Source organism: Poecile atricapillus, chromosome Z, assembly GCF_030490865.1.
Source record: "Poecile atricapillus isolate bPoeAtr1 chromosome Z, bPoeAtr1.hap1, whole genome shotgun sequence".
NCBI classification, from domain to species: Eukaryota; Metazoa; Chordata; class Aves; order Passeriformes; family Paridae; genus Poecile; species Poecile atricapillus.
The window spans coordinates 19686453-19705645 of record NC_081289.1 but is presented as its reverse complement, the minus strand read 5'-3'; the positions used below and the strand labels follow the sequence as shown (position 1 = coordinate 19705645).

The 19193-nt window shown below is 40.0% G+C and overlaps 1 protein-coding gene across 4 annotated transcripts in view; it reads left to right on the top strand.

Annotated features, from left to right (window-relative positions):
* Positions 1-7958: 7958 nt before the first annotated feature.
* The window catches only part of LOC131572692 (dynamin-1-like protein), a 35462-nt gene continuing 24227 nt past the window's right edge, over positions 7959-19193 (top strand). For 2 of the 4 annotated variants that reach the window (XM_058825958.1, XM_058825957.1), the window contains exon 1: positions 7959-8185. In XM_058825958.1, coding sequence (XP_058681941.1) covers positions 8084-8185 — 102 coding nt within the window. In that variant the 5' untranslated portion in view covers positions 7959-8083. The remainder of the gene's footprint in view (positions 8186-19193) is intronic. The other 2 variants (XM_058825960.1, XM_058825959.1) reach the window with 1 other exon arrangement.

The window sequence follows — 19193 nt, the reverse complement described above, 5'->3', positions numbered from 1 at the left end:
TAAAATAAATAATAATTGGAAGACCTGTAAATTTGTTTTGGTTTGCAATAAAGTGAATAATATAAAAAAGGTGAAATACAAATGCCATTGTAAGTTGTGCAAATGTAAGTCGTCATTTTTATGGTTAAGAAATATATGAATGTAAAAATGTTGAAGATATTGTACATATTTTCTGTAACATATGTATATTTGATCCTAAGGTGGGTGGAGAATTGTAAAAATTAAGCACTTTAATTCATGTTGAGTACTTAAAAAGAACAGAAATTTGTATCCTGTAAAATAAAAGCATCATTAAATAAGTATTGCTGGTTTTAGTCTTTTTTTTTTGTCCACCTACTGTTCATTTTGCTGATTAAATCTCTAAGCTGTGTTTCTTGTTGTGTGTGAAGGTAAGGACCTATTTTGGAACACTGGTGTCTAATTTTCTGAAGTGCTGGTTACAAACAAGTACTGCTAAGTTGGTGAAAGACGTATTCTGAGTTTATAAAGGGTGTATTTAATGCTATGACATCCTAGGTGGGAAAGATAAAAGACATGGTCTCTGCAATCCTGCACACTTTGGTCCAGATTTCTGTAATGGGAATGTGACCAGGTGCTTTATGGATTTCTGTACTTCCATCCCTGTAGAAAAATGCAGAAATAAAGGAAAATGTTCAGCATAGCCCCAAAAATTTCTTAGTATTACTCAATACTAAGTGATCAGCGTGATCTCATGCACTGAACTAAAGTGGTTCTGCAAAACAAAAAATGATCAGGTAATTAGCTGGATGTGTCCTTTAACCACCAACCAAAACTAGTTGCTCTTGCCTCTGATTTCCATAATCTGCATACATTAAACCTGTTTTGATTGTACCTGATTTATTCTTCATATTCTTCTGCAGGTGAGCACAATGTTGCAGAAAACACTTCCCCCAAAACAGAGGGAGGAAAGGTTACTGTAGTTCTTGGTAGTTCCTGACTGGAAGGAGTTGCATACAAGAATTTTTCTTTCATTTCTACATCTTCATCTCTTTGCACACATTGCAAACAAGTCAGTAGTTGAAATAAGGACTTATTAACCACACAGACTAATGCTTCCCTTTCTGTTTGTGTAACTTTCTGATTTATCTGATTTTTTTTGCACTGTGGTTAACTCTGTTCCAAACCTCATTTTCCCCATTAAGCACAATTTAATGCCTTCTGCATGGAGACAAAAATAATAGCATTTACCCTAAAAATGTGCTTTAATAAGAGAACACAATTATAAAACTCAAATTACAGGAAATGCGTCACCACAGGTCCTACTTAATTCCTTTAAATCAGCAGGGTTAATAAGCACTGATATTTCTATGTGGCAGCAAATTGTCCAGAGCCCATCAAGTTGGCGAGGAAGTGGCAGGCGTTGCCTCCTCTGGCTTTCCTGAAGAGCCTGACTAACACTGCCTCATTACCACAGAGTCATTCCTGGCATTGCATGAACTTCCTGACATGAGAGAAGTGGCAGACCAGCCTTTGGCAAACACAGTATTTTGGAGCTTCTTTGCTCTAAATAAATTGCTCTGGAGGGTCCTGTGGTGTCTCTAATGGACAAGCAGGAGGATCCTTATGATTGTGACCATTTTTCTTGGGAGCTGTTCATCCCCTGCCTTCTTGGCCCTGTGCACCAGGCAGCCATGGCAATATTTAGCCTCACTGGACCCAGTTTTTGTGATGAGTCAGGATACACACTGTGGAGTTTGGTTCCTTGAGGAACACCATGTCTGTGTTGCATGGTGCTGTTTCTGTCTCAAAAGCACAATGCTCTGGTGTCATGAGCAACATGCACTGCCTGCCCCAGTCAGAGTTGACATGACCTCCAACCATCAGGATCTTACCAAGAAAATTCATTAATAATTTCAACTGCCAAATATGAATATGTTTTTATTTGCTAAATGAAGGAAATTTCTGCTGTCAGAAGCATCTAATGGAATAGATCCTTAATGGGGAACCTAGGGTAAGATGAATTTCTGGATCCAAAAATATCTTCATAATAAAAATATCTTCATTAATTTTACTGAATATGACCTTATTTAACTTATAGATTCCAGAAGTTTCTGGATTTGATTTATGCATTTGTAATATTGAAATAACACATGGCTGAAGAAATGGAGATTTTCTTGGGAGCAGAATCTGGGATTACTCTCTCTTTGGCCTTTAGTAGCCTCATGTTCTCTTCTGTCCCTTCCTACTCCTGTCGGGGAGCCAGGCAGTCGCAGCACTCTTGCATGGAGAACATGGAAATGAACTCTCTTGGGCTCACTGGACACTGAACTTGTATCTCTGACTCCCTGAACTTGTGTTTGGAAACAAGGATGGAGATTTGTGCTCTCTTCTGAACAGGTTTTAACACAGTATGCCCAACTCACCTTTCCAAACTCTAGGTAAGGGGAAATTCCTGCTTTGGGGAAATGGGTTTTTGACTCTGACTTCTACTGAATAGGGGAGCCTTCTCTCAGTGTGAAATTAAATTAGTGACCCTGTGATGGAAGAAGACAGGATTTCATTGGTAGTTCTGTTTAGATGTACTGCCTAGCATGTAGAATTACCTGCCTTACCTGTTTTGTCTTACTTGAATATTTCTTGCAAAGTAGATCCAAATTTTATAGCCTGAGGTTCTGGGACACAGCATTTGCAAAAGACCTGCCTTAACTATGTCATATTTCTGAATTTGATCTCAGACTAGCACTAAGCTGGTTCTATTAACTGAATGCCCTTTAGTTCCCGAAGTGCATCCTACAGCTGTGTTCCACATATAGAAATACCTGCATCCTTGTGCTTGAAGACAAATCTGCAGTACAAAGCAAGACATGTCAGGTGAGTGTCTGCTATCATTACCCTTATAAGTAGGGTGTGATGCTGTAAGTCACATATGCTCAATTATTACATTTCCAACTTAAAATTATGCCAGTCATAAGCAGTGTGCAGAAGAAAATTTGTATCATAAAAATAAAAAATATTCCTCTTGGCATACTATTTTACCTTAAAAAGGCTATAGGAAATGGTTTTATTTAACTACTAGATCCAGAAGCAGAGGATAAAAGCTCAATTCCTCCCAAATATCAGCAAGTTTTCATTGAGGTAAGGTTTGGTTGGGGTAAGATTTTTTTCTTTTCTATTTTTATTAACTCAATTGAATGCTAAATGTACATTTTGCTAACAATAAAAGTTACTTACTTGATAGCAGACAGGAGGTTATTGTCTTTATTCCCAAAACCTTGGTCCTTTAACATAAAACATCTTCACATGAAAATTGAACTGCAAACCATTGGGGTGGTGAAAATCTTTTACTGAAACAACTGTTTAAAGTACTGTGTTTGTTATTTCAAGTGACCACCCGAGTTGCAGCAAGGAGGGAGCACTGCGGTTCAGGAATCCAGAGGGATACAGAGATTACTTTCATCTCCAGCCTAAGTTTTTATCTCTCTTGGCCTTGTGAGAAAAGCTGATGTCTTCCAAAGTGCTTGGGCTTTGTTACTGATTTATGAGGTTTGACTGTTGTGCTTGCTTTGCAGCTCTTGACCTCTGCACTCCCCTCCCTTAACTTGAAACCTGCTTTCAATTTCACAAGCATGTTTTAACAGCAGTCGTGTGACACCCCAAATAGCCAGTGGATTTTCATAAATAACTTCCCAGTGTTCAGATTAAGAAAACATAAGGAATTCTCAGTTGTTTAGTTCATATTGTCCAGCAAAATTGCATCCCTGCCCCAGGATAACTTTGTTTTGTCAGAGACTGGGTGTCAGCCCGGGTAACATGTTCCTCACACTCAGGAATTCCTATCAGCATTATGATTTCTTAAAGCCAGTTGAATCACATAGGAGAGCTTGCTTTACCAACTCAGCAGAATTCCTGGACTATGGATTTCAAACCTCTGACTTCTGTTGCTTCTGGAAAAAAAAGAAAAAAAGCAAGATTTAGATTCTCTCAGCTTGGGAAATCTGTGTCAAACAGCTAAACAAAGGGTCATTCTGTCAAGGGATTTCAGGAATTTATTTATCTCGTCTTCTTGTGGTGTCTGGTGTAAGAAACTGTTACAATTATATCTGTGACAAGGTTGTTCTGGAGAATACAGAAACACCATTCAGTTTGACTTCACATAAAATCTGATCTCTGCCAGACCCACATAACTGCTGTACTGCATGGTTCCAAAAAGTGACATTAGTCAGGAATAATTTATACAAGTATTTTGCTAATGGTGTTTTTGCAGTATAAAGCAGTATGAATGTATGAGGCATAAATGCTGCGTTACATACTTATATATTTCAGTAAGAATTCTCTAAACAAAAGAGGATGTCAGGAAATATGCTTTGCTGAGGTGCTAGTTTGTGGGTTCCTTGTCTGGCATAAATGAACTAAATGGCAAATGATTTGTCCATTGTCAGTAAGCCAATAAAAAATACACATCTCTCTGAGGAAAATGGAAGCAAATGATGATGCAAAACTAAAAAGAAATTCATATAATGGAGAAGAAAGTCTGGAAATGTTCTCCTGATATCAAACATAAAACCCAGGAGGTTTATATGGAGATTAGAAGATGACAAATACAAAACTCATACCAATTTGATTTTTTTTTGCATTATATATAATTAGATAATTTAATTTACCACCAGAGGTTGTCATTGGAGCCCAGAATTTGGTGTGATGGGACAAAAACTTATTATATATTAAATAAAGTGATCTAGTTTGCAGTAACATAGAAGAAATATTGAACTGTCTACTTCAGATCTTACAGCAATATCAAAATTATTTAACATAGTTTTGGAATGGAAGATCTTATTACTGAATTTTTAGTTTTTCCCCAGAGGGCTGATGCTGGAAGGTCTTAGAGACAAGGTCCTGAAGTAGATTGATATCAGGTCACTTTTGGTGTGGCAGTTTCTGTGTCCTCATGTCAATTAATTTAAATAACCAGTCTGACTGCTACTGCCTTTATCAGATCTTTGAGTTTCTTGCTCAGTACAATGTAAGTCAGACTTGGAAATTTAGAGTTAAAGCTGCCGATAACCATTGCTTGTTAAAATATTTATTGCTTTGGCACAATCCTCAACAGGGCTGAGGTGACTGTTGGTGCAGGCCAGGACACTTCATAGCAGAGGTATTTCTGGCTTTCACTTTTTAGCCAGAAATGTAAAATGTGTTAAATATAGCAGTCTGATGCTTCTTAACTTTATATCTTCTTCAGTACTTCTTGCATTTCTTCCTCAATTCATTTCCTCCGTCCCCACTGTGCTTCTCCACTGGTGTATCCAGCCCTTGACAGGCCTTTCAACATGTGTGCTGGGCAAGCTGGCTTGTCCCAACTTGGTTCAGCAACTGATGTTTCCTCTGTGTACTCCTTGAAATATTACACTGATAAAATTCTAAGAATAGCCATAGTGGGACAGGCGAACGGGCGAGTGCACACAGTGCTTCTGCGTGCTGCTCTCGCGGCTTCCAAACGTTGTCAGCTCAGAAACAGCCCCAGCTAGATCTGATCCCTACAGAGCTCTTTTGATACATGCAATGCATTTCTCCTTCTTAAACTAATCCATACAACATCTGAATCAATTAAAGTTTTACTGTCTACAGCATCCTTTGGCAAAGAGCTCAAAAGGTCACCAAAGCACCTGTAAGGGGCTACTGTCTTTGATTTGTTCTGAGCTGGCTCTTATGTTCATTAGATGTTCCCAAAATGTCTCTATTGGAAGGGAGAGTAAAGAAACCTGATTCTCTTTCACCCACTCCAGGTTGCTAATGAATACACAGACCTCTGGTCCTTGCTACCCTGTGCCATTTCTTTTGTAGAGTGAAGACTCCTGGCTTGCTTAGTTGCTCTCAATATAGAAACTGCTCCATACCTTTCATCATCCTTGTTGTCCCTCTCTGACCCTCTTCCAGTTTTAAATGCTTGCTGAGATGTCCCACTTCTGGTTTAAATTAAGACATAAACCAGGTTTCACTTTCTCCATTTCACAGGAGTGTCCATGAGGTCATATGGCAAAATAAAAGTGGTAGGAGAAAAGATATTTGCATAATGAAATTGGGAGCCAGCAGCTTCTTGTCCTGTGCAGTTGGGATGCTCTTATTGTTTCCTTTCCGTCTCCCTTTCCCTTTCCCTTCCCCTTCCCTTTTTTTCTTTTCCTTTCCTTCCAGACACTCAAGGAAGAAGAGGAGGTCAGCCTTGACAGGGAACAGCAAACCTTTTTAAAAAGATTATTTGCTGTGTCAGGGAAACATTTCCTTTTGTCCTGGAAGCTGGAGAGGTGGATGCCAAATGGCCTTTTGGTATTAATGATCTCTGGGAGCCATCAGCTCAGTGGGATGCTGAGATCTAATGGGTGAAACCACTGGATAATGTCTGCATGACAGGAAGCCCTCAGCAGTCATTCAGGACTTTCTTCCCAAAATTTGCACGCATTAACTGCTTCTCTCTGTACTAAATACACTGACTTTCGGAGAGTTTCAAATTGCTTAGCCATCTTTATGCTTTTATCACAAAATATTATCCCTCTGACAAACAGTGTGAAATTGCTTGGCCAAGAACGAGAAACTTTGTTGAAAAGATCTACAAATAAGAACACATATCCTTGTTCTTTCCTTTGACATTTGAGTGTTTCAAGACGTGAGGACTGGAAAAGACTAATTTGTATAGAACAAGAATAAGAATTCTAATGCCATGCAAAACTTGAAACTTTCAGAAGCCTTTTTACTCTGCTGCTTACAAGAAAGAACAAAGTTCAAATTAACTCAGTGCCAGCATATTCATAATTTATCTTTCAGAAAATGCACTCAAAGGAAAGACATTTGGAGAAGAGACAGCTTATTTGTTGTGATCTCACATCACAAGTCATCCTCTGGTTTTATTTTATCTCTTTTTATAACACAGCTGAGTATTAGGTCTCACACAGTTTCCAACTTCCTAAGACACCTCAACCTAACCTATTATTAATATAGATATATTATTATATATTATTCATATTAGATATATGTCTAAGTTACAGAATTTCAGATGATTATCCAAGAATCTCACAGCAAAACAAAAAATATCCCCAAGTAAGCAAACAGAATAAATATAGCTGTTCAAAGTGTGTCTGTTGCAATTCTCAATATGTGGACAGAAATGGAAGAATAGTCCTTTCACTGTGCAATTTGTAGAAGCAGATCTCTAGTTCTGTTCTTCCCCAGAAAAAACTTCCTTTTCGCCTCTTCCCTGCCCCAGCAGCTTCATTTTCCTGCTCTGTTGCTTTGTGACAGCAGATGCTGCTGAGCTCTGGCACTTTGCCCCTCAGCACCTTTCCTTGGTGACATCTCCGGGGGAACGAGGCCGGCCTGTCCCAGCCTGTGGCACCAGAGCTGGGGAAGGGTCTGGAGCACAAGTCCTGTGAGGAGCAGCCGAGGGAGCTGGGGGTGTTCAGCCTGAAGGAGGCTCAGGGGGGACCTTACCACTCTCTACAACCACCTGAAAGGAGTCTGTAGCCGGGTGGGGAGTCTGGCTCTTTTCCTGGGTGACAGTGACAGGACAAGAGCACATTGTCTGAAACTGTGCCAGAGGTGGTTTAAGTTGGACATTAGGAAGAATTTCTTCATAGAAAGAGTGAATGGGCATTGGAATGGGCTGCCCAGGGAGGTGATGGAGTCACCATCCCTGGCGGCCTTTAGGGAAGGACTAGAGGTGGCACTCAGTGTCTTGGTCTAGTTGACATGGGGGTGTACAATCACAAGCTGCACCCAATTATCTCAGAGGTCTTTTCCAGCCTCACTGATTCTGTGATTCTGTGTAATATAACCTGGCAATGCCGTGTCATACAAGCCACCCCCCTGTGCCCTGCGTCACTCGACCTCCCGCGGCCCCGCGCTGTCCGAGCAGGGCGCGGCCCGGGGAGGGGCCCCGGCAGCCCCCATGGCCTACAACTCCCATGGTGCCCGGCGGCGGCGCCGGGCCGCGCGGAGGCTGCCGGGGGCCGGGCCGTGCGCGGGGGCCGGCGCCGATGGCGGCAGGCGCAGGGGGCGGCTGAGGGAGCCGCCGGTGCCCGTCGCGTCCATCGACCGCTGACGCCTCGCCCGCCCTGTCCCTTCGCCCGCCGCTATGGAGGCGCTGATCCCCGTCATTAACAAGCTGCAGGACGTGTTCAACACTGTGGGGGCCGACATCATCCAGCTGCCGCAGATCGTGGTGGTGGGCACGCAGGTGAGGCGGGCCGGGCCGGGGGCAAGGTCGGGGAGTCCATCGCGCTTCCGCCGCTGCAGACCCGCGGCTGCCTCCGCCAAGGGCACGGGGGGACGCGGCAGACGAGGGCGGGCGGTGCGGGCGGGACGCCCTCGCCGCCCGCGTCCCCGCCGCACGCCCTCCGCGGCTCCGCTGCCTCACCCCGGCTGCGCTGGGAGCGCCGCGTGCGCCGCCCGCCCTTTGGCGCTTCTCCGGAGCGGTTTGAGCGGCCCAGGAGCTCCGCAGGGCGGCGGGCAGGGCCGGTGCCGCCGTCTCCCGTGGCTGCGCCGGGGCGCGGGTGGCGTCGGGGGACCCGTGGAAGGGCAGCCGCCCCGGTGCGTCAGCGTGCCCGCCATCGCTACTCGGTCCGTGGCTTCCCTTCTTCGACAGCGGCCGTGCAGCGAGGGCCGAATCAAAGAGATGCGGTAGCGGGACGGCATCTTGCAGGCGTGGATGGCTGTCCTTTCCCCCGAGTTCTTGGGTCGTTTGGACTCTTTGTCTTAGCTGGTGATGGGGAGTGAAGGTGAGAGGCGAGGCCGGCGACTGTTGGCTGCAACAGTTGCAAGACGTGCGTGTGAGCCTGGTAATGCTCCTGGGCTCGAAGATAACTCGGGCCCTCTCATATCTCTTCAAATAGGATGCTGATTTTCAGCAGAACTTTTGGCAGCTGAACGTACCTGACCAGAACTACACCAGTAGAAGATGAAGCATTAAACAGGAGTAAAAGTTGAAGCTGATGGGTCTCTCATTTTGTTTCTGTGAAATTTAAATATCTCTTGAATGTTTTGTACTCCTTGACAATAGCTTGCTCACCGAAGACTTTAATACCAGTTACTCGGTACTCAAGATTTTTATTAATAACTTAAAACACCAGCTGTATAAGTAAATGGAATGGCATTTCTCCATGTAAGATTAAAAAAGTATTTTTTCCAGTTTCACTCTATGAAATATATTGAAGTGGCATTTTTTAAAAAATACTTTTAAACAACTCTGTCCCAGTTATCTTTTCCTAGGTGTAAATACTTTCCATAAGTCAATACTGAGAGTTAAACCAGTATTGACATGTGTTTGCCTTCATTAGTCTCCCCATCAGTATCAATATCTTGTCAGTGCTGTATTCAGGATATTTATGAACCCCCATGACTTAGCATGAAATTTCCTATCACGACAAAACAAAGTCCTCTGTGGATTCCAGAAAAAATATATACTAAAATATCTAGCAAGCTGTATCTTGGCGTTTCTTTGTTTTAGTCAGGGTTGCTGGAAGAAAAAGTTGTCTTTACTGGCATAGTAGTTCTGTAGATGGTTATTTTATGCAATTAGTTTTAGTTTAAATAAAACTTTATTGATCTATTAATTTGAAGTTAGTTTATAAACTGGAGATCAGATTTCTGGAGATGTGTCAGATACGGCCTTACAGCTGACAGTTTTGCTGCTGGTAGCTTGCTTCCTTTTTTTTTAACATGTGCCTTTTAGACAGTCTTGTTTCTTTGAGGCCTTTAAGTTTGTTCACACTGTTGATGTATCTGTAGCCCACTGTCATATCCTGTCTTTGCTTTTTCGTCTGTGAATAATATTCACAATAAACAGTCTTGAATGTTTCACCTCCATTTTTCTTGTAGGAAGTAAATGCTGCCAGTTAAGGTTTCTGTAATTCTCTGTTAATTGAGTTATGCTCTTTTTCTTCCAATTTGCCAGTTTCCTTTTTTAAATGACCTTTTTACATATTCAGCAAGGAGAAGAAAAATACATTTTGAAGTAGTTTTCTGTTTATTTTTCTCTCTTCTCTACCATTTTGGGTTTTTTGTGCTTATGTCTTTGCTTCTCATTATGTGCATTAAGTTAATTCTTTAATTTTGAGAGTGCATAGAACTAGAAGTTGTTTATAAGCCTTAATTCAGCTCTGAATATTTTCTGTTTCCCATGTTCCCTTTCCCCCACCTCTGTTGTCTGGGATTTGTTTCCTACCTCCCTTGTGCCCTGAGCAATTGAAATGCTTTAATTTTTTCCTCTTTCTAGATACATTTTGGTTCTAATTGCAAATTGTTTCTCAGTAAATTTTGCACATTTAGATGGCTTCTTGCACTTCTAGTGGTTTTCCTGCCACTCAGTCGTGAGCCAATTCCTTAGCATTGTCCCCATAAATATTGTGTAAATTATTTTTGTATCCTGGTGCAGGGTCATTTCAGAAAACGGGACTGTGCTGGTAGAACTCAGAGAACAATGGACTCGGAGTGCCAATTTTTCTTCACTGTTTCAGGGTTTTTCTGCCATTCCCGGATAGATGTTCTATTTTTTCCCCAATTCAGTATTCCAGTTCCATTTTTAGAACTGTATGACTGAAGTGAAAAAAAAAAAAAAAAGTGTCCAGGTTAGGAGTATAATATAAAAATATTTGTTCAGTAATGCTGTAATACTCAAGTGTTCTGGTTTATACAAATGCTTTGTGCACTGTATTTGTAAGGGACAACAAGGTGGTATTGAAGTGCCTCAACCAAACACATTAAAACTACAGTAAAAGGAGGCAAGGGAAAGAAAAGTAATGTGGTTAATTATGGCCTTTTGTGTGGATAGGTGGTATCACAAAAGTTAAATGCCTACACTACCAAAGTGGGCATAAGATTTAGAATAAATTTAAGAAAACCAGCCAGATAACAAAATATCTGTCTAGAAGTAGGTAAAAATTAATTGTCTTTATTTTTTGTGCCATTAATTCTTGGAATGTGTTTGGGGTTTTTAGTAGTCATCAGTGTAATTTTATACAAATTTTAGCATCAGCTTTGTAGCAAAATTCTTCTAATTCTGACATTATAAAATCACCTTGTGGGCTTTATTTGCACTTGGTAATGTTAATTGAAGTAGAGACATTGTAGTGAAATTGATGTAGCAGTTGATGGAATTCACAAGTGAGATTTTTGGAGTGACCTTTCATGGGTACATTTATAGAGTACTTTTGCTCAGTCTTCTGTCAATGCCATTTTGAAACTTTAAACGGGGAGGTGTAGTTTACAGTATTTTGGATGTTCCCCTGGAATTGGCTCACAGATGAGCTTTACATGTATTCATTTTTTTTTTTTTACTGTTTATGTTTGATGCTAATGCTAAACCACTTTTTATTGCAAGATGGAAGGTTTCTTGATCTGAGGTCACAGCCTGAGCACTTGAATATGTATAAATTTATATTCTGGTAAGATAAATAGTTGGAATGCTAATTTGGCTGTTAAGAAGTTGACAGCAATGGGAAGGTAATGTACAGTCCTGGCTGGTGGGACAAGGAGATGAATCCAGCAGATGCTATCAAAGCATCCCATCTGAGAGAGACTAGCACTTTGGTCTGAAACTTCAGATACTCTGCAAAGCTTCTGTGACTTTCCCTGGCAAGGGAACAGAAGTTTAAGCCACTTAGCTCATTCAGTGTAGCTTACACTGTTGGCAAAAAGCCAGTTTGAGGTGAAGGAAATTCCAGTTTGCACCAAGCAACCAGGAAAACTCCATGTGAAGCACAGCCATGTCTTCCTCTCTCCTCTCTTGCTGGGTTGTTGGTTTTATTTTTGTGGGGTTTTGTTTGTTTGCTTGTTTTGATCTTTCTTTGGGTTTTTTCTTTGTTGTTGTTTTGTCCAAGGATCTTTCCTGGCAATTCAAGCAGATCCAAAATCTCATTTGTATCTACATTTGAAGAGAGGATGTAACCAGAGCATTACTTCTATACTGGCTGGGGACAGTTTGTTTTTTTTCCCAAATGTTTTGCAAACTTCCTGATTTTATTTGGGTTTTTTTTCTTTGTTTTTGTATCTAACATTTACACACTCTGGTTTTGGGTGTACCTGTTTTCCTTTTTCCCATCCTTTGCTCTTGTCAAGTCATGCCCTGACTGTTCTGCTGCTTGTTTCACACAAGCAGCAAAGTGAAGCTGACATGAATTAGCTGTTTACATTTACCAGACATAATCTAAATGTTGCTGCTGATATGATACAGTAGTTAAAACAACATTTAGTGTTTTGCTGTTTTTCTTTGATGGGCTCCCTGTGTTTCTGAACAGCTGAAAGTTTTGGGTCACAAAGGTTTCTGTGATTGGAAGAATTGCATTTTCACTGTTTCGATCTGCAGACTTGGGATGAATTAAAATAAAATGATAGATCTAATAACTTGATCCTGTATTTTAGCATTTTGTGATTCTTAATATGAAAGCATTACTGAACACCAGTGAGAAGAAGATAATAATTTTATTGTTTGCAAATGCCTGGCTATTCTGGAAGAGTTGAGAGCATAGATTTCACAGTTGTAGAAGGATGTGGATAAAGAAGTCTTGTGCTTCTCTTTTTTTGTTTTGTTTGTGTGCTTTGTTTTGTTTTGATGCTTTACTGCAAGGGTCCTGTTTGTCTTGTGATTGGCAGTTTTCTTGGAAAACCGGTATTTTAATTAGACCAGGTGAATCTTGAATGTTATCCAGAGGGCATAGTGCAAAGAAAACTTATTTTCAGGAAGATGGAGGGGAAGAGTATTAAAACAGCACAAGCATTTGTTTTTCACAATCTGGAGAGAAAATGACTGTGCAGTTCTTGGAAAAGATTTGTTCATTTAGTAGCCAGAAGGTTGACTAACTTAGAGATTTGGGGTTTGGGTTTATTTTAATACTACTGTTGTTTAGAACTTTTAAAATTCGAATACGTAAGTTGGCTTTATTTTGATTCACTTTACTGCATGTCATGAATATAGCAGTAGACACAATGCTATGTGAAGTCAGGATATCTGGCTTGCAAATGAAGTGAATCTTCAAATACTGCAGTTCCATGATGTAAGTGAGAGTCTGTAAGTTGTTTCTACTTAGATGAAGCATTTTTTTCTTAAGTGAATTATTGGAGGGCTTTGAGAATTGATGTACTGAAGAAAAAAAAGTCTGCTAATCATTGCTCTATTTGCTGTTGTTTGGCACGTGTCTGCAGTTAGATATGGTGTAAATGCGGGATTTCTGAAGAATTTTGACTGAGCTGTGCCAGTTCTGACATTCCTTACTAATTGTACATAAGCTGTTTTATGTGGAGGTAGTTCCTGTGCCTTCGAGTCTCTCCCTGACTTATTCAGGAGAGCTCTCTGTTGAAGTAAATGGGGAATGCCCTGCAGGAACAACAGTCTTGTAGTCTGGACAAGATCTTGCATGCATTTTGCAACAATGAGCAGTGCATTATGCTGGTTTTACTGCTTTCTCAAGTTGGGATCAGCCTGTTGTCTCTTTTGCATCTTTTAGAAGTGTTATTTTGTTTCAAACAATGTCTGAAAATAATTTATTTGGCCTGCTTATATCTTTAACATTCTTTTCTGATTAGTAAATAATTTTTTAAATTTGTTAGCTGTTTAGAACCAGCCTAGCTTGGGGCATTCCTAGTTTGAATCAGAAAATTTTGTTGTAAGAGCTGTTCCAACCAAAGCAGTTCCTTTGTGGAACTGCTCTGAAATTGCCTGTGTACTCACCTTTTATTCCAAAATAATTCATATTTGCAAAATAAGGAAAAAAAAACAACACTGCTGCTCTTTAGTTGACTAAACTTTTCTAGGAAAGTATGTGCAGGCTTTATGTTAAAGCCTAGTAGTTAATGGCTACTGCAAATAACTTTTAAAAGCACCAGTGTAGGTAATATTCCTGTGGATGAGATCCCAGCACAAGTGCATTAGCTTTTATTTCCCAATGATAAAATGAAAATTTAGGAAATTCTATATGTATGTATTGCCAAGAGCAGGATTTACCAGCAGGACTTTTATACTTGTATGACAGAAACTGCAGTGTTGCCACAATTTCATCTCAGATGTCAAAGCCAGATGCATTGCTTTCCTTAACAGAGCTCTTGAGGAATTACTGTGTCTCACTGAGAAGTCTCTCTTGCCTCAGTTCCCTACTGTCATTCTTGAATGTTTTCATTATGCCACTCCAAAAGTCATAGGGAATTTTGACATCACTGCTCTTGTGCTGTCCTGTAATCAGTCTGTGTTGTATTGCAGGGATTCTCTGCATTTTTTTCCCCTATTGGATGATACCGTACAAAAACTTACCAGTTTGCCCTGTTCAAAAGCAATAAGCTAAATTTTGCACTCCTTTCAACTAATTTTTGTTTAGGAAGTTTCCTGGTAGCTTATTGGACGTGTTTCCTTAACAAGGTTTTTTTCCCACAGATGATGTATGGTGCGTTGGCTCCACAAAGATGTTATGAAGTCTAAAGATAGACAAAGGTAGGCAGGGGATTCTTGTAAGATGGCTTGAGATTTGTTGCAGATGATTCAAGTCCATTATCATTTTAATCAATATTTGAAATATACAACAGTCAACAATCTAAGGATGTGACTGTAAGAAATTTGATGCTTCTTGTGCATCAGTGGGATTACAGGTGAGCCTTGTGTTAATTTGCCTTGTTGCTTCATTGTCTTCATAAGAGTAAGAGCAGACTTTGCTTATTTACTGAGCTAATTGGTGAGACCCCGTGAGCTAAAGGCCAATGAATCACAAGGGACCTGGCATTCCTTTAAGCACAACCTCATGGAGCACAAAGGAATAGTCCATACACCTGCTTGGGAAAATGAGTGGAGGTCTAAGGAGAGCAGTACTGAGGGAACTCGTGGCTTAGGCTCAGCACAGAACACTCATGCAGGAGGTAGAAATGAGGACAAGCTCGCTCAGGGATATGGAAATCCTGCCTACAAAAGGCAGAGATGATATGGAGTAAGCCAGTGTTACTGCTAGGGGCATCAAAAGCAGCAGGAACTTCTAGCACTGGATTAGAAGGAAAGAGAAATCAGGAAAATACAGGCTTGCTGCTGACTGTGACCGGTGATCCAGGGGCAGTAAATATGGACAAGGCTCAGGCACTTGATCCTTTCTTTGCCCTAGTCTTCTCAATCAGGGTCTTCTAGGCCTTTGTTCCTATAGGTGCGAGAGGATTGGGTCAGGGTTCTTTTTTTGATATGGAGAAAACATCTTTGCATTCTGTTTGGTATAGGGCACAAGTCTTCTAAAATAGGAATTTAAATATCTTTAGGATATTCCTCATTAGGAATGCTAATGAGGATGTGGAAATAGAATAAGAAAGCCAGTAAAGTAAATGGGATGGGATGAATGTGAATGGTTGTTCATAGTGTTATTTCAGCATTTTTAGGAGTCTCTTCCATCTGACTTGTCAACGACCCTAAAGTGTTTTTGAAAGTAACATCTCTGGCTGTGATCAAAGCTGGACAATTAAAAAATCATACACTTTCTGTGTGCTGCTTCTGAATTCTTAAAACTGTGGTTTGTAATGCAGCAGATTGTAACCCACATTTTCTCTTATGAATTGGTGTAATGGATGGGAGAAAATGCCTTTTGCTTCTTAAGTGCATACAGTTGAAAGATGCAGGGACGAGTAAAGAAGAAATGAAGGATAGGGAAGCAAAGCAACCTCATGTTAAGAGGTGTTGGTTATTTGGAGTGGATCACAATTCTTACAGGTTGCAGCTTTTTAGTTTGGGTGGATAAGTGCACAGTTGTGTCCCAGTGGCATCCTTGATTGTCAACATCATCTTCAGATTAATCTAAACCAAAGATGAACATGCAGTTGTTGCAGAGACAGTGAGAATGCTGATACGGTTTCAACACATTCTGACAGTACAGAAGATATAAAATACTGAAGTCTTGTGTGCATCATCTCTATTTATCTTAGTACTTTGGGGGAAATGGTTTTACCATCCACCAGACTCAGGTGTTTCTCTGTGAGATTAACAGTGTTTGACAGAGCAGAGTGTAAAATACTCAGCCATGGTAGTTTGACACAAAGGTTAAAGGAGTGACCCAAGATGTTCCCGTATTTTCTCCCCACCCCCTGTTTTTTTTCTAAGCAACTGTTAAGTTCCTCTAGATATCACAGCTAATAGATACTTTAAGTTAGCATCAGAGTCCAGAGGAAAATCTGCTTGATCTGCTACTGAAGGTTACAGTTTGTTAATGCCTTTCTGGACCCATTGTTAAATGACTTTATGGATTTCAGTCCATGCTTAAAATTGTGATGAGCATTTCATTGACCTGACAAAACAAGTGTGCTGCTTCTGGAGATGCACCTAGAATTTCTGTGGTATCTTTGGTCATTGGTGTTAGTGTCTGTTGGCATCTGTTGTATGAAGGACTGGCTGAACTCACTTTGTATTAACAGAACCATATCCCTTGCTTCCCCCTCACTGGCAGAACAAGATCAGCTTTGTGTTTGCTGCTTTTCTCACTGTGTTCCCAGACAGCTCTTGGTAATGGATGCTGAGGAGTCCAGATTAAGAAGTGCGTCATTAGATAATTGTATTTCATCAACAGATTGCTTTAGTTGGGAGTGTAATGCAATTTGAAAGAATTTCCTGATGCATCGAGTACTGTAATGTTTCATTTAGTGTGTTTGCAAAGGATCCAGATCGTTCCTTCCCCATCCAGAGGTAACTGGGAGCTGTGTAACACAGTGATTTGCTTCAATGCATAGCTTGGTGTGCCCATTTTAGCTTCCTGCATTACCACTCCTTTGGAAAGACTAAATTGCATCAGTGTTCAGCAGCTTGTCTCATGGATTTTGGTTTCCTTTTTTGGTGAGGTTCTTGATAGGGATTCCAGCTCTTTGTTACTATCCCATATGTGCTTGGATTATATGTTCATGAGAAGCCACTTCATCTATGTCTGATCTCCAGCCTTTTGAGACTGAGTGATCATTTTTCCCATGCCTAAGAAAATCTTGTTCAAGAGACCACAGAATCATCAAAATTGGAAGAGACCTTCAAGATCATCTAGTCCAGCCATTAACCCAGCATAATCAACCCTAACCCATATCCCCAAGTGCCACATCCAGATGCCTCTTAATGTTTGAAATATTTTTAATAAACAAACCACTGGTGGTCTTTGTTTTTTTCCCAATGCAGATGAACCTTTATCATCTTTCATTTTTTTGATGAGGCATTTCACTTGTTTTCAGTAAGTTTGTTGAGAAGTGGCTTGTTATTTGTCTCTGTGAAGTTTGTTTTTTCAGGATCTGTAAAATCAGGAGTTTTTCAGAAGTGGGCCAGAACAGGAAGTCTCTCAGGGAGGCTGGCAGAACTAGTTCATGCTTTGGTCAGGTTGTTCTTAAGTTAATTGGTAGGAGTTCAGTGTCCAGTGGTCTGTTATAACCTGCTTGCAGTGAAGATGCTCAGAGTTGATTTGGAGAAGGACAGTTGAAGAAAGTTAATAATAACTTTCTAGGGGAGTCTTTTGAAAGAAAAACAAATCTCAATAAGGTTGTATTTCTGTTTGACCCTGTTCTTTTTCCACATCTTTCTGGACCACTGATCTCACTGCTGCCAAATGTGATTTAGATTTACTTTGAAAAATATACATAATCTGCATTGTGTTATTTGCCTATTGAGACAAATGATATTTTTGATAAAAGGTCTTTTTTTTTCTGTGCCATAATGCATATACAAAAAAGTGCTACAATAAAAGAAGGCTTTCATTTGTTGCTGTTCAAGCTTTCAAAGGGGTTTGGCCTTTTAATATTTATTTTGTCATTCTGCATACAAGCCCTATTTCAATAGGTTTTAAAGCTCTCATATAATATATTTGTGTCCTTTTTTGCTTCACTAGTACAAATGCACTGTCTGATACTAATGTGTTGCTTGAACTCTGATCTGTTTTTCAGTTTTAGAAAAGTCACTGAAAGTCACTAAATTTGTGGGATGTAAGGATATTCATCACTTTTATGTTATGCTAGGTTATATACTCGGCATTTGCTTGAAGTCTCAGATCTGTTACTTCAGAACTGGTAGGCTGAGTGGAGGTTCTATAGCAGTTACATAATGCACATTCCAGCTGTCAGAAGCATCTGTTGGTTTCCGTTTTTGTTTTCTTGTTTGTTTGTTTTTTAATAAGAAAATTGTTTGGTAGTTGCATTAATACCGAAACATTTCCTATATGGTGGCAATGACTGTTGGAGCAGGTTTTCTCATGGTATCACTATGTAGACTTAGAGCTGCAAAAAATTGGAAGAGTTTAATCCAGTATTATTAAAAAGACAAAATCTACTCAATCAGATTGAGTATTATGTTGACATAGCTGTGTATATTATTTTTATTGTTATTTTTAACATGGATTTATCTGGAATCACTTTTAAAACCCAGGTTTTCACAGCAGCTTGTTGGGCCAATTGTGAATCTTATACAAAAATCCTGCAAGGGAACATTTTAAATGTAGTCTCTCGTAGAGTATTTGTAATTTCCCAGCCTTTAAGAGTTTTCCAACTTTTTACAGTTTGTTGTTATGTAAATGCTAAAATATATACAGAGAGAGTGTGGGATGCCATGAAACAATGTTTGTTTCTGTGTTTAGGGTGTAAAACAATATCTGTACTTATCAAGCTGATACAATACTTATACCAAAACAAACAAACAAAAACCCCTAAACCAACCAAACAAAAAAACCCAAGCAAACCCCCCTCACCCAACCGAACCTCAAACTGAAAGGAATATAACACTGTAGCAGCCTAATGTACTCAAGTATACATGGTTAATGCATGTTTGTGTAATGGATGCTGTTGGTGTTAATACAGCCAGCCCTTGTTAATTCTAAAAAATACTAACAGAGGGTTAAATTCCTGTGTTCACAACGCAATTTTACCTCAAGATATTAGAAAATGATGTAGTACAAGACATTGAATTTCTTTCTGAGCATTATAAAGAAAAGCATTTTTTTTTCCAGAAATGTTTTTGGAGTTTGATATTTGTGTTTGAAAATGTTAAACAGGAGATATATTTTTCTGAAACCTATTATGAGTTAGTTTAACCTTAAGAAATAAAAACCATGGGACTCTTACAAACCATGTAGATAGACATCTGTTCTGAATGTCTCAAGCAGGTTTAGGCGGTTACTGGCTTGTAGCAGACCTGTGTCCTTCAGTGCCTGTGTAATGGCACTGCTGTGTCTGCAGGGAGTCTGTCATATGCTCCTTCAGTCACTCTGTAGCAGAGG